Source organism: Cyprinus carpio, chromosome B8 (genome assembly GCF_018340385.1).
Source record: "Cyprinus carpio isolate SPL01 chromosome B8, ASM1834038v1, whole genome shotgun sequence".
Taxonomy (NCBI): domain Eukaryota; kingdom Metazoa; phylum Chordata; class Actinopteri; order Cypriniformes; family Cyprinidae; genus Cyprinus; species Cyprinus carpio.
The window spans coordinates 8,272,238-8,287,532 of NC_056604.1; the positions used below are offsets into that span (position 1 = coordinate 8,272,238).

General features: G+C 34.5%; 2 protein-coding genes across 5 annotated transcripts; both read left to right on the forward strand.

Annotated features, from left to right (window-relative positions):
- The first annotated feature begins 1,258 nt into the window (after positions 1 to 1,258).
- LOC122138227 (collagen alpha-1(XXIII) chain-like) lies at positions 1,259 to 4,634 on the forward strand. Of its 3 annotated transcripts, none has more exons than XM_042729514.1 (14): positions 1,259 to 1,304; positions 1,396 to 1,486; positions 1,573 to 1,645; positions 1,878 to 1,935; positions 2,030 to 2,083; positions 2,232 to 2,339; positions 2,462 to 2,515; positions 2,604 to 2,657; positions 2,727 to 2,780; positions 2,867 to 2,884; positions 3,156 to 3,218; positions 3,347 to 3,425; positions 3,581 to 3,725; positions 4,024 to 4,634. In XM_042729514.1, coding segments are annotated over exons 4-13 (489 nt in total). In that variant the 5' UTR covers positions 1,259 to 1,304; positions 1,396 to 1,486; positions 1,573 to 1,645; positions 1,878 to 1,932; the 3' UTR covers positions 3,583 to 3,725; positions 4,024 to 4,634. The 3 variants fall into 3 exon arrangements, with proteins under 3 accessions (XP_042585448.1, XP_042585449.1, XP_042585447.1); XM_042729515.1 differs by having other exon boundaries at positions 1,277 to 1,304; positions 1,396 to 1,507; positions 1,592 to 1,645; XM_042729513.1 differs by having other exon boundaries at positions 1,285 to 1,312.
- A 391-nt stretch (positions 4,635 to 5,025) lies between these two features.
- LOC109059086 (sterol O-acyltransferase 1-like) lies at positions 5,026 to 13,596 on the forward strand. Of its 2 annotated transcripts, XM_042729517.1 has the most exons (16): positions 5,026 to 5,177; positions 5,992 to 6,104; positions 7,294 to 7,352; positions 9,142 to 9,284; positions 9,537 to 9,596; positions 9,772 to 9,879; positions 10,700 to 10,982; positions 11,144 to 11,222; positions 11,312 to 11,393; positions 11,581 to 11,626; positions 11,745 to 11,874; positions 12,029 to 12,126; positions 12,322 to 12,420; positions 12,810 to 12,945; positions 13,237 to 13,382; positions 13,461 to 13,596. In XM_042729517.1, exons 2-16 carry the CDS (start codon positions 5,999 to 6,001, stop codon positions 13,536 to 13,538), a joined length of 1,653 nt encoding a protein of 550 aa, XP_042585451.1. In that variant the 5' UTR covers positions 5,026 to 5,177; positions 5,992 to 5,998; the 3' UTR covers positions 13,539 to 13,596. The 2 variants fall into 2 exon arrangements, with proteins under 2 accessions (XP_042585451.1, XP_042585452.1); XM_042729518.1 differs by lacking the exon at positions 5,992 to 6,104 and having other exon boundaries at positions 5,077 to 5,177.
- The last annotated feature ends 1,699 nt before the right edge of the window (positions 13,597 to 15,295 follow it).

Sequence of the window (15,295 nt, forward strand, 5' to 3'; positions counted from 1 at the left end):
AAATCTGATGTCTGAACAGGGTTTACAGGGAAGGCCTGGTGCACCAGGAATCCAAGGTCCTGTTGGAAAAAGTGTGAGTTTTATTTTCCTTTCCTGATTGACAGGATTTCCAAGCCCTTCAGTCTCTTAGTTATGTAACTCTCCATCTTGTGGTATATTTAGCTGTTAAAAATGCTGACATTACGGTCTAAGAATATGACATCCAGCACAATGCTATTAAATACTTTTTAAAGGGGGACCCAGGGAGCTTGGATCTCACTGGCAAACCTGGAAAGCCTGGAATCAGAGTAAGTAATGATTTCATAAAATTCCGACCAATTTTTTATATTACATGACACCCAGTTCTTTAGATCAGACTTTGTCCAAATTTGGATATTTGTTTTTTTTGTGCTCTTTTATTGCAATTGGCAATGAATTTTATATGGCTAGTTCAGTCTTAATAGATTTTTTTTTTTAAGATATTGTGGTCTGTTTTCCTCAGGGTGTCAAAGGCAGAGAGGGTTCAGAGGGGCTTCACGGCAGTCCTGGAGACAAGGTTAGTGGTTTTGTAAAATGTAACACTCACATCATGTGACACACCATATGATGACAAAATGTAATGCAATAAAAAGCTGAAAACATTATTAGTTACGTTTAACAGTAATCAGCAGCAGAAGCAAAAGTTTCCTTTCATTTTTTGTGTTCAAATCAAACCTCCTTTCATTCACAAGCCATATGTTCTACTGTCTGTTCTCTACTTATAATTTATATCCAAATGCATTTTAGAATATTTTCATTTGATATAAGGGAAAAATGGTCCTGAGGGGCCCAAAGGAAAACCTGGTCAGCCAGTAAGTGCCTTATAGGTTGTATATATTTACATTTTTTCCTCATTCAGTAACATTAAACTTTAGGTTCCAAAACTCTTTGAATATATTGATTTCTCTGTTTAGGGTCCTCGAGGCCTACCAGGAGAGAAGGGCTACCGAGGACCTCCCGTAAAGCATACATATAACATACATTTGCAGTCTTTTTGTCATGATGCAATAGCAGGAATATTACTATGTATTTATCCAGTTAGTAATGATAAAACATTTGTAAATGTAATCTTCTAAAAGGCCCACAAGGAAACATAGGCCAGTGGTGTGAGACAGGTCTGCAGGGGCCAGTAGGAAATCAAGGGCCCATAGGGCCACCGGGGCCACATGGAGTGGCTGGGTACCCAGTGTGTATTTTTGGTTTATTAACAAAAAATGTTGTGTATTTGTTTTTTTGTCAGGGGCTGAGTGGTGCTCCAGGGCAGAAGGCAGATCCTGGATCCCCTGGTGAAAAAGTGAATTTTTTTGATGAAGTTTGCACAGGTGTTTGAGTGAAATAGTGCATTGAAATATTTTTATTGTTGACATGTTTTCTCAGGGTCAGACAGGTCTGAGAGCTTACTCGGGGTTGGTAGGAAGGTACGGTCCTGGAAGGAACATGGGAAAATCTGGTGGAAAAGGCGACAAAGGTCTACGTGGACTTGTTTTGGGTACCACTTCCTCTTTTGCAGCTAATGAAGCCTATGAAGAAATGAATTTATTTTGTTTATTTCAGTGTTCTATGGGTATCATAGGGCGCTGCAGGAACAAATGGGCCGCCAGGTCCAAATGGTGCTATTGGGTTACCGGTAAGTTAGGTTTGATATATTTAACTTATTGTATATTTTTGGATATACGGTTGACATTAATTTATTCCATTCAAATTTAGGGTTTGCCAGGGAAAAAATGATTTGTTGGACAAAGTGGAAAATTTGGACCAAAAGCATGTTTTTATTATTATTATATTTTTTTTTTACTGATTAGACTTGACTATTACAACATCGTATGAGTAAGTGCATCTGTTGTTTTTGTCCCCTGCAGGGAGTGAGAACCTGGAGTTAAAGGGAATCCAGGCAGCCCTGGGAAGATTGGATCAATGGTAGGTTTTTAACTTTGAAGATGCATGCATTATTTAGAAAATGTTGTCTGGTCTTACTGACCTGAATTTGTTGAATTTTGCATGTTGTTTACAGGGCGTTTCAGGCCCAAGTAAGAAGAAAGGAGAGCCTGGAACAAGAGGCAGAATGGTGAGATAACACTTTACAACCAGATTGGTTTCCAATCTATTAAAAAAAGGACAAAGACTAAGCTATTAAAAAAGACATTTCACACTGGCATATGTTATGCTCAAATGGACAGTGTTAACATATCTAAATGATCTATGCTCCTGTCTAGGGGTCATTGGGTCAGCCAGGAGCTGTGGGTCCTCGCGGACTAAAGGGAAAACCAGGATCTTCAGGGCCTTCAGCGGAAAAAGGAGTCAAGGGTCAACCAGGGCCAAAAGTCAGTGTCTCAATATTTTATAGACGTATCATTTAATCTGGTCATTTTAAGTCTTCACCAGTTGTTTTGATCATATCGGTCACTTCAAGGCCTTGGTCATTGCTCATTAATGTAATTTACAGGGCCATGTTGGTATTAGAGGATTGCAAGGGCCCAGTGGACCACCAGGAGAAAAGGTAATTTCAAATGAAACATAGAAAGCACATAAAAAAACAACCAGTTGCTTTTTTTCAGTAGTTAGGAATGTTTTCCTTCATCTTGCAGGGAAAGCAAGGTGCTCCAGGGTACAAAGGACGACCTGGGCTGAAAGGCATACAGGTAAATAACTGCCTGCTGTATTTTCGTGGACATATTATTCTTTATTCATAAATATGTTATTTGTTGCAGGGTGTAGCTGGTGCTTGTGGGCCTCCTAGTGGCAAAGGATTCCCTGGTTCACCTGTATGTCTCTTTGTAAACACACTGACCAGCTTTATCTGCTTTAGAACTATGGCATAGATGGCACAGTTTCTTGTTTTGCTCTACAGGGTCCAACTGGAAGGAAGGTGTGTACTGAAAGTACAGGTGTGATTGTAATTTATATTGTTCTGCTTATCTTTGCCCTGTACCTGAACCAGGTAGGTACAGTACAGATAACAGATCTTATTAGAGTCAAACTGACCTGCAGTGCCCCGGCATGCAATATTTAAACAGCAATGTACAATAGGGTGACACTGAACCACTGAAAATATGGGATTTGAAATATGATTTCGACCTCATTTAATGATCTGGTTACAATTATTTAATGATGAATTTGTAATAGTGATATATTAACAGTGTCTGAAAGGAATTCAGGGAATATCAAGACAGAAAGGTGTGAAAGGTCAGAGAGGACTTCCTGTAAGTGGAATAGTTTCCCTGCATGTGACTTTAATTTCACACTAACTTTAACGTCTTACTTATTTTATTCCTTTTTAAGAGATTGTGTCTTAATCTTATATTCTGGCTCACTCTCACCATCTCACAAGGGAAAACCAGGTGTTCCCATCCAGCAGATACCAGGGCATCATAATCCACCTCAAGCTCCAAGAAAGAGGATCACAAAATGTTGGTACAAACTCAAACAGTAAACCTTGGTTTGTCGAGCACTGAAACACACTTTTTATTGTCAAATATAGAGGGAAATGTGGGGTTGGGTAGCAGAAAGACCTAAGATGAAGGTTTTAATATATTGATTGATTGTCTTTGCAAATTATTTTCAGAAAGCAAGGTTATTACCCAGAAAGTCTCGATTTGATAACCCTGAAGAAGAGACTGAGGAAAGTAGCCGCTCGCAAAACAGCACCAAAGACAAACCAGCAAACACCTGCAGAGAACTCTGTCTCATCCAGCCTCACCTCAGAGATGGTGAGCAGACTTCATAACAATAAATGTTGCTCGTTTTTAAAAAATTAAATCACAGAGTGGACTTTTAATTTACTGTTGTCCAGTTTATAGGAAATCCATCCATCCCATGTCCTCATATCACAACATGGTTGTGAGGTTAGAAGCAATCTTAGGGCGTTTAATTAGTGTAGGACACTTGACAACAGCTTTTCTAAATGAGAAGTTTACAAAAAATGGCATACATCCAAACCATGTAACGTAAAGTAAAACTATTCCATAACAGGAAGTCACCAGGTATTTCCCTGCCTTATCTTTACAGGTAACAGCACAGGTGAGGGTTCTTGGGAATTTGGACCTCCACGGAGGGGACATACAACTCCTTCCCATAAGAGATGTTCTTTTGCAGGGTGGAGGAGAAACCTGGGAAGGAGATCCGAGCATTGTCCTTGGACATTTGTGCTTTTTATAGAATCTTTCCAAAATTAGATTCCATTCACAGAGCACCTGGGAGGAGTGCATTGTTCCCACGATGTATGCTACAATTAGGCTTTGAATATTGTATAATAATGTAAGCTAGATTATGATTAGTGAATTTGTTCTCCGGGTTTATATTATTCAGATTATTGTTACACTGAAAGTGGTGCAAAAACTGTGTGTTTGTCTGTGAGAGCATGTCAGTTTATCTAGACTTGTGTGTCAGTGGGTTGTGAGTATTTATGTAATGATTTATGTAAGTTTGTAAGATTTTGTTATGGAGGAAAAGATCATTTATTAAACCTTTACCTGGTGCCTCTTTTTTAACTGATATAAAAAATAAATTAAACCCTATAGGGCATTTGTACTTTATATATTGCAGAAATGTTCTCATGAAAAATATGTCATGAAATTCTCAGTATTTTTGCCATCTTCCTAAATGATGCAATAAACAACCCCTGGATAAATAATTTTTTTTTTTTTTTTTTTTTTTTTTTACATTTATACATCATTTTACAGTTATACATCCTCACTTTAATTCAGTATCATACATGTAATATTCACAAAGATAATTTACAATATTTTATCATTTAACATAAAACACATAATTAAAACTAAACAGAGCTATAACCACATCATTTGACACATTTGTATTTGGGGTGAAATATGGGCATATATTCTTGAAGGGTTTTGAGATGCATATATTTATTCCACACATTACATCTTTGAGAAGCGAGAGATAGCAGTAATGACAAAAACCAGGCAACGCTGTATTGATACTGTTACTGTACATTTACGGTGGAAGCCGCTCGTCCAATCAGATGTCGTTTCGAAGCAGACTCCGCCCCCGGTAGAGAACGGACGCCTGTTGTTTCAAGAGGCCTGATGCTGCTGAACTCTTTCAATCATACGGCGTCGCCAGCGTCAACATTCACAGAGTTCGTCTTAAGAAAGCTGAATTGATTATTACCAAAGACCTTTTAAGATATATTACTTAAGGTATGCTATAGTCTTTGTTATTACACACGTGTTTATTGAGAAAGAAGCACAAGTAAGTGATCTAAACGTTGTTTTTTGTCTTTCTTAAACGGAGCCTGTAAAACAGACACTATTTTTTATTTCCTGGTACGTTCAATGAATATATATTGTGTAAGTTACAATAAGCGTATAGAGTCTCGTGTGTGTATTTAGTGTCGTTTTAAGTTAGTTCTAAATACAGACGAATAGTTGAACCCCTTCAAAAATGACAGCCCAGCATCAACACAGCTAATTTAGTGCAATGTATAACTCCGTTTTAGGGTTAAAGCTTGAGTCATTTGCATTTGTGTGGTAAGCCATTTTAACGTTTATTCTATCAACTAACGATGGTCTTTTTTTTATCTTGGTTGTATACTTATACTTATTTCCAATAAGTAATTAAATATTAACTAGTATTCGTTAAGTTTGTCGCTTACAGTACTTTTACCTTTGCTACTAGGAACTATCCTAATAGTGACAAGTAGGGTTTCCTTTGCACATTTTTGTTTATTGATTTTTATGGAATCTATGGTTCAGTTTCAATTGCTCACTTATCCTGACTAGTACTGTATGCAAGTTATTCTGATACCAGTTACAGTTTCACAAGGATAGATAATTTAGCTTATTTCTAGTTGCTAACTAATACAAATCTTCTTGCTAATTACAGTATTTTTTTCTGTCATATTCAATGACTGGCAAGAATGACTATTTTTAAAATTCAATTAAAATCTTACTAGTAAGTTTAAAATGATTTAATAGATGCAATCAAGATGTGTTCTTGGTGTTGGGTTTCCTGCAGCAGGATGGTGAATGAGGGTGCTGGCGCCCCACGCAGTCGCAGGGGGTCTCATAAGGTGGTTCCTTCATCAGACCAGGATGGCACAGGAGAGGTGCCCTGTCCCAGTAATGGTGAGACTGAATCACTAAACAAAAAAAAGACCTGATCCTTCAAGTGCAGAGTATTATTATTTTTTTATTATTCTGATTGCCCAGTCTGTTTAGGAGTTTGCAGTGGGGAAATAATAAAATAGATTTTTATGTGGTAGAAAATAGGTATATTATTAACTAAATGTTAATTTTGCTTAAAGTAAAAGGTTTTAGCAATAACCTTGCTTGTATTGAGGTCTTAATTGAGCTGTGTAGTCATATATGCATTAAATAAAAATGAGGAAACAATGGCCATGACACATTCATGTTACGTCAGTGAAACCATTAAGGTTAATTCTGGGATGAACAGACTGCCTTGTGATTTGCCGTGTGACCTGATGGAGAAATTGCCATGTCCTGCCCAGTACTGTTATCAATGATGCAGTCATTCCCATTAACTCTGACATGATGACACTGAAAATTCTAGAGTAGTGTTTTATTGCACAGCCTCACTGTCAGATAGATTCAGGTTAATGCTTCTCACTGTAGCATTTGAATTAGTGTTAGTGGTTTTTGAAATAAAATATCATATATAATTTAAGGGTTTCATTGGGACATAATATAGTGCTTTTTGTCAAAAGTCATCAAGTTCTATGCTTACTATTAATTCATTGCCTCTTCTTTTTACTGCATTTTAAAACTTTAACTGCATTTTGAAACTTTTAATGAATTGTAATAAGTCTAGTTCATTCATTGGCTTTGACATATGTATCCATCCATCTAAATGAAAGTGACTCTTTTTTTTAGTCTTCAATAATATAGCAATGAAATATTTGTATTTATACTGAATAGTAAATATTGTATCTTCATTTGGTTAAAACCTGCGGCCTACAGACTAATGAAATAATTAATTTGTTTTTTTGATTGTATACATGTGGTGACTTTTTTGATGTCATCTTAGTGCATTTTATCATTATAAAATGAGTTTTCAGTGCTTTATAGAGCATTTTTCTGATGTCAGTGTCCTTATTTATGTTAGTGTACAGTAGTGTTGTATGAATCACCGTCTCTTCTGTTTGCACTCTAACGGATGCAGGTGTTCTTTTTGCATAATGTTAGATTAGTTAAAGATTAGTGGTATGGTAACCAGGATATGTGTCCAGAATGACCTGCTCCATCTGTGTATATTTGTGAGTATTCATGAGAGAACTGTAGTGATGTCTCATTTCAGGAACAGTGGAAGTGAAGCACATTATCAGCGCAAAACTACAGCTGAAGAAGAAAGCTGAGGTAGGATGGCTCAGAGGCTTTCAGTACTTTTTTCTTGTTTTAAAGAAAATTAAATATCAAAACAATGAATGCAACGGTGTTAAATGTCATATGTGTGCAAATCTTGTTTGTTATCACTGTATTGTAACATATTATCAGTATTATCAATATCACAGATTATCTGTATTATAACGTATTATGTCACAGATTAACAGATCCTAAACTTTCAAGCATGACCTTTGGTTTGACTAAATCCTTTCAATGGTTTAAATGCAATGCTTATTATTGTGAAACATATTAGTGCTGGGCAATGATTAATAGCATCCAAATTAAAAGTTTTTGTGCACATAATATATGTGTGTACTGTGTATATTTACTTTACCTACCTACAATAATTGTAGGTAACATACATACGTACATTTTTACATACATTTATTTATTTATTAGTGCTGGCCTGGGCAACGATTAATCGCATCCAGAATAAAAGTTTTTGTGTATATAATATATTTGTGTAGTGTGTATATTTACAATATATATATATATATATATATATATATATATATATATATATATATATATATATATATATATATATAAATATATATTGTAAATATATATATATATATATATATATATATATATATATATATATAAATACACAGTCACACACATGCATGTATATATTTGAAAAATATATGTTGTTTATATATTAAATATATTTATATATAATATAAATATATACATGTAAATATTTCCGAAATAGTGTCTTTATATGTACTTAATAAATATACACAGTACACAAACATGTATATTATATAAACAAAAACTTTTATTTTGGATGCAATTAATCACAATTAATCGTTGCCCAGCATATATATATATATATACAATTTTATACATATGTATTCGTAATATAAGATTAGCATTAGATTTAATAATATAAATAATATAAGATTAGCAGAGTTATTGTTAGTATTTTATATATGTATATATGTATGTGTATATATATATATATATATATAATTATATACATGTATATTAAACATCTGATCTTGACACATTGTGTCTACAGATTCTTTATGAGAATTATTTTTTTTATGATTTGCTGGCCACATGACAATTTAAAATATCAAAATATTAATTGCATTTTTTCTATTAAATATTAATTGTGTATTCAAGTGTATTTAAATCTTCATGTGAATTGTATAATTATTACTGAATAATTTAATAGATTTAGACAAAAAGTATATTTTTAATAGATTCAGACTGAAAGGTATTTTTTTCATTAGACTTTTTTGACTTTGTTTTTAGGGGTCAAACATTGTTTCATGCTTTAGATTGTTTTGCGCTGCTTGATGTAAGTGCTTGTAAAGGTTACAGGAAGTGCAGACAGAATAGGGAAGGATGTGGTTGTCAGACAGGGGCAGTGAGGTTTGGGAAAATATAATGTCCTTGTTTGTAACACACATATCTTCTATCTAGATTTCCCTAAAAAAGACATTTCGTCAAATGATTGGACTTAAGAATTTATTTGAGTTACAGACCTCCGATGTATTGCGTCATCAGTTCAGTTTCAGTTCAGTCTGTGACCGAATTTAGTATCTGTAAAAGTTTCTTTGAGATACAAGACCTTCATTTGTCTCCATTAAGAGCAGCTGCAGTTAAAAAGACATGACCATGACAGCTTGAGTTATCACATGGGACCTGATTCTCTGGCGGAATTACTCTTATCTTGTGGATATGATGCGTAGAGCTTCCTTAGAAGAGGCTAGCTGTTCTGTGTCTTTACTGTTTTGCTATTTGTTTTCAGCATTTGAAGGCAGACCTGATGAGGCAGTTTGACACTCAAGTCAATGAATTCATGGACAGTCTGATAGAGGAGTCTGCCAGTCTGGGTTCCTCCCATGTGAGCACAGTCTTTCCTCTCTCAGATAAGGAGAAAAGCAAACTCAGGTAATGAAACCATGCCCAAACCGGATTGCAATGAGTGCCACAGCTGTCTAGTACACTTCATTCTCTTCTCTTTTACTGTCATTCAAATCTGCTTGAATTCACTGCATTTGTGATCTCTTTTTCATTGAATGATCTCATCACATGACTAGCATGCCAGTCTATCAGCATAGTGCTTTTATCTCACATTCTTTTTTCCTTTTTCTCTTTTATTCTGTTGTCTAAGCCTTTTTATCTTCCTCTCTGCTCCTGTAGGCATACACGACCTTCACAAGGCCAAAGCAAGCAGTTTGTGATCCGTCGATCCCTGTTAGAGTAAGTCATGGATGATCTTGCTGGTATGTGTAAAATCTGAGATTTGTTTCTGTCTGTGGTCAGATTAGCTGACCTTAATAACCCTTAGTGTTTATTAGGAAGACGAGAAACATATGGTTGTACTGCTTATGAATATTTGTAAAGTAATAGTGCTTATTACATGATTTTTTCACAGTGAACTGTTTGAGGTGAACCACATTCGCACCATCTATCACATGTTCATCGCCCTCCTCATCCTCTTCATCTTCAGCACACTTGTCGTGGATTTCATCGATGAGGGCAGGTTAGAACATTCACCGTTCATAAACACTTTTGGAATCTGTTTTGCTTCAGTTTTTGAAGCTGCAACCTTGTTTTAAATGTTGAAGTTCTGACCTTGCCAACAGTGTGGTTTCATAAATGCATAATAGTTTTGTTTTTGCCAAAATAAGAGGAGATATATTTTGTCTTCGCAAGCACAATGTTTGCAAGGTTTCCTAAATGAATGAAAAGGAGCCCTGAAACTATTCAATCCATACTACTTCTGTCTCGTGTTAAAAATACATTTCTGATATGTGTTAGAATTTTGAATAGTTTTGGCTCTTTATGTTATTTAAATTGGATTTTCTCCACATTAAAAGAAAACTAAACTAAAAACATCTTCACACATGGAACATGTTTAAAGTTAGTGTATTCTAGCTGGTGTAAGGATAAAGTTATGAAATAATATGACATTTTCATTTGTGCTTATGTGAACAAAAAGAATAAACAAATCAGTGATTTTTATCAGACTGAAATATAATGTATTAAGAATTGAGAAAGTAATATGCTCTTAACTATTTTGTTAAAATGATTTTATTTTTAGTAATAATATGATGGTAAACATTTTAGTTTCTTATGTAATGTTATTGGATAGCCTAGGAAAATTATTTAGCAATTTCAGCAGAAGCTAATTAATATTAATGTATCAAAACCCGCTCTAAAATACATGTAAAAAGATTCAAAAGTGTTTTCTTATTAGTTTATCATGTACCTTCAGTGTTACTTGGAGTAAAGTAAGACAGTGAAAGGAGATTTACTTAATTGTGGAATCTGCAAAAATATGTATTCCCTGCTCTCTGTAGATTGGTGCTGGAGTTTGATCTGTTGGTGTACGCGTTTGGCCAGTTCCCCCTAGTGGTTGTCACGTGGATGTGTATGTTCCTGTCCACGCTTGTGGTTCCTTATGTGTTGCTCAGTGTCTGGGCCGGTGTTTACCCCACGTCAAACCATCGGGCCTTATGGACAGTGCTGGCCGGTTCTCTCTTGCTGCTGTACCAGGGACTGTGTTTGGGTTTCCTGCCCACATATGTGGTGCTGAAGAACGGCCTTCCCCCTGCTTCATGCTTCATACTTATTCTAGAACAGGTACTACTCAGTAACCATAGCAACAGGATTTTTTAATATCACTGTTGATTATTGGATGCTCTGTTTTCTGCTTTAATGTGTTTAGTAAGTCTAGTAATATTTGAAGGTATTTACTTTAATTTCACTGCTCAGTCTAGTTGTTGCTATTGTGTTTTAAACAGGTGCGACTGATAATGAAGGCTCACTCTTTCATCAGGGAAAATGTGCCAAGAGTGCTATCCTTAGAACCAAACAAAGCAAGTAAGAGCCTTACTTAGATGATAGTAACTTCACAGAAATAAAATGACAAGAACTTACATTTTATTTTGTCTTTTTCTTTTTATTTCCAGATTCGTTAGCTGTACCTCAATTCACCCAGTACATTTACTTTCTCTTTGCACCCACCCTGATATACAGAGACAAATATCCACGGTAAGAAAATAAGTGTATAAAAATTAAATGTACAGACACACACATTTATTCATTTATTTAATATTAAGCTAAAAGTTTTTGCAGTGTATTGGTATCTGTTTTCATAGATGTAGCATGTATAAAAGTAATAAATAAACATATATTTTTATTCAGTTTTGATTTCACTTATGTTACTTTGTCCTTGTAGAAATCCATGTATTCGGTGGGGTTATGTGGCTACAAAGTTTTCCCAGGTGGGCTCTTTAAAAGAGTACATGCTTAAGTTGTGATTTTTATAAACATTTATGTCAAGAATTGGTAAATGTTATGTTGAGATCTTGAAATTTTTTTTTTTTTTCTGTGTCATTCCAGGTGCTCGGCTGTTTGTTTTATGCATATTACATATTTGTGCGGCTTTGTATCCCTCAGTTCCGCAGTATCAGTATGCAGCTCTTTGACCTGAGGGCCATGGTGTTGTGTGTCTTCAACTCTATACTGCCAGGTAGAATGTCGACAGGACGGACACTTTTTAATTTAGTACATCTTTAGATACCTTTATACTGCTAAGATATCTACACACTGAAGAAGACACAGATGTAATAAAAGAGTGTACAAATAAATGCAGTTTGTGTAATGGTGTTGTCCTATATTCATAGGAGTGCTGGTGCTTTTCTTGGCATTTTTTGCCTTTCTGCATTGCTGGCTTAATGCATTTGCTGAAATGCTACGGTTTGGAGACAGAATGTTTTATAAGGTAACAGACAGCACAAAAACGTGCCCTGTATTTAATTTAACAAATATAGACCCTTTGATCTTATAGACTTTATACTGCAGTGTTATTCTTCATGTTCAACATGATCAAATTTGTTTTATTGAATAAAAAAAAGATTAATGCTAAATTATGTTGCCATTATACAATTGTTCATTGAATATTGTGCTTTTTCTCTAGGACTGGTGGAACTCCACTTCATTTGCTAACTATTACCGCACATGGAATGTTGTAGTACATGATTGGCTTTATTACTATGTCTACAGGGACTTCCTGTGGGTAAGTCATCAGTCAAAAATTAGCACAGAATATAAGATAAATGATTCTAGTTATTCTTTATTTATTAATAAATTTTTATACAGTTGTCTTATTATGTAAATATTTACTTGTATTTAATTGGTTATATATATATATATTAAATGATCCTAGTTTTTATTTATTTATTTATATTTTTTTATAACTTTGAGTGTACCTCTTTACAAAAATCATCCAGGAATCAGCGAAATTTATTGATGTAAACAGTGTTTCAGATTGGACCTTGACAATGGCCCTATATTGTGCTGTATTTCAATAAACAGTCTGTTTTCGGTTTATTTGAGTGGAATTTGTGTGAAATTGTGTCCAAATGTGCATCAAACTAAACCAAGTGTGATCATCCATATCTACAGATGACACAGAAGCGATTCCGTGCGGCGGCCATGTTGGTTGTTTTTACTGTGTCTGCTGTGGTGCACGAGTACGTTCTGGCCATCTGCTTTGGCTTCTTCTATCCTGTCATGTTCTGCCTCTTCATGTGCTTTGGAAGTAAGAATCTCATTTATTACAAGAGCATGTCCCTGCTAAAAAAAAAAAAAAAAAAAAGGAAGACTTAGATGGATTGAGGTGGTTTTATGGCTTAAGATGGTTTTGTTTATGTGGTAGGTGGTTTTTATATGGTAAGAAGATGGTATCAGACCAATTTAACCAGCTTGGGCAGGCTGGGATGCCAGATAACCACCTAGACATTGGTTTAAGCTTCGGTTAAAATGACTCTGTTTTATATGACATAAGAGAGCCTGAATATGAAAGTCTCTAATGCACTCGTGTTTCTCTCAGTGGTGTTTAACTTCGTTCTTAACGACCGGAGAAAAGGGCCGATCTGGAACGTGATCATGTGGACTCTACTGTTCTTGGGTCAGGGCGTTCTCATCTGCCTGTACTCTCAGGAGTGGTACGCACAGCGATTCTGCCCTATTCAAGAGGTAAACAAAGTGCTTGTTCTTGGTAGGTTCATCTAGTTTGTGAATTTATTCATTCATTTATTCTTTTTGTTTCCTCAGCCTTCTTTCTTAGACTTGCTGAAGCCTCGATCCTGGACGTGTACTCCACAGACTAACACTGCTGTAGATGCTCACTAAAGCCACACCACCAGCCTCCAGATGAATCAGATTTGTTCTTAACGTATTCTGGAACCTTTTTTTTTTTTTTTAATTTTTATATAAAAAAAACACTCTGACCAAACGAGGTGAAAAATGACAAGCTTACTCTATAATCATGAGGACAATGTTTTATGAAGAGGCCTTAGATATTTAATATTAATTATAGCATCCATAATAGAATTTAGAATGTCTATAATGTGCATTATGAATATTTCTTTGTTTCCTTTCAAATTCCTAGTTAGCATTTGACAATCTATTTTAGGATATATCTGATCTGGCTAAAGAGATTCTGTTTTTAGAAGCCTCTGTGATGTTGTTCATCAGATTATACAGTACATGTGTTTTATTTACTGCCACTTCTTAGATAGTGTTTTATATTGTGGTGTTACTCCAGTACACATGTTGTACATTTTAATCAGTTTGCCTGGACTACACAAAACTGTAGAATGTTTACAAGCGGGGTTGCGAATTCTAAAACCCCAGTGAATTTAAATGATTTGCCATACTGCTGTGAAACACAAAAATAGTACTATACTATTTTACTATCACTGATAGTCTGGACTTTGCAAATTTGGACTTCATGTTTTTTTTTTCTTTCTTTCCCTAAACTAATTAGATACTAATTTAAAAACCATGGTTTAGGACTTATTTTTACAAAAGAGGGTATCAGATTTTTGGATGTGTTAAGATTTTGCAGCTGGCTGCACTCGTGATCATTATTATTACTAATGGTTTCCAAGCACAATCCCTTTGCTGGTTATAAATTATTATGTACAGTGACATACAGGGGATTTATTTAAAAAAAATAGCAATAATAAAGTCTAGGACATTTTGAATAGCATTTTTTAGTGCAAAAAAGAGTTTTGAGTGAATAATATCTCCAATCCTAAAAGATGTTTGAGTGAGATTGTATTATATTTTAAAAACACACCTGCAATAACTGTGATGACCAGCAGGTGGTGATGGAGAGTTGAATGTTAGGACTACTGTATGTCTGCACACAGCATTTTAAGAGTTTTTTTTTTTTTATGGCACCTGCCATGTAAATGTTCCACTGTAATTTCTAGAATAGCCATTGACTGTAATTTTCATCACAAAAAAGTTATCAATATTTTGGAATAATCTAAACTGATGCCATATTTTTAAACTTCTTGTGAAATGTTCAGTGCGTAGGTCTGTAATGGACAAATAAACAGTTTGACTGTAGTTGACACTTTAACTGACTGTAGTGGTTTGCTTGTATTCACTATGTACCATGTTGTGTATTAATAAGATATCAGTATAATATATCAGGCTAATATGTTTCATGTGAATTGACCATGTAAAATCAAACTTGAAGAGTGAATTAAAATATTAGCCTATTTCTTTACAGATTAAATCATGTTGCCGAAATTAAAGATTATTATTTTAATATTAAGACTATTAGTATTGCTCTAGGTAGAGGTAAAAATGAATTAAATTAGGAGCAAAACAGATATTTGCTATATTAAGATTATTTATTTATATTTTAATTAATTTTTAATTTTATATTGTCCATTTTCTAGTTGGAAGCTGTATTCATTTAGGTATTTTTATTAGTTTTAAATATGTCTCCATAGTTTTTATTTTTAGTTATTTTAAGACATTAAGTCAAATGAAGGTAAGAAATGTTGCTCTGGCAACTAACTGAAATAAAATGCATTTAAATAAAACACACACATAGGTATATAACCTATATATATAACCTATATATATAT

Bases quoted from the DNA above. Each gene is read 5' to 3' on its own strand.
- LOC122138227 (XM_042729514.1), top strand. The intron at 2,084-2,231 runs GTGAGATAACAC...GCTCCTGTCTAG, and splicing joins CTGGAACAAGAGGCAGAATG to GGGTCATTGGGTCAGCCAGG. The intron at 2,516-2,603 runs GTAATTTCAAAT...TTCATCTTGCAG, and splicing joins GTGGACCACCAGGAGAAAAG to GGAAAGCAAGGTGCTCCAGG.
- LOC109059086 (XM_042729517.1), top strand. From the start codon at position 5,999: ATGGTGAATGAGGGTGCTGGCGCCCCACGCAGTCGCAGGGGGTCTCAT. The intron at 9,880-10,699 runs GTTAGAACATTC...TGCTCTCTGTAG, and splicing joins GATTTCATCGATGAGGGCAG to ATTGGTGCTGGAGTTTGATC. The intron at 11,394-11,580 runs GTAAGAAAATAA...TTGTCCTTGTAG, and splicing joins TACAGAGACAAATATCCACG to AAATCCATGTATTCGGTGGG.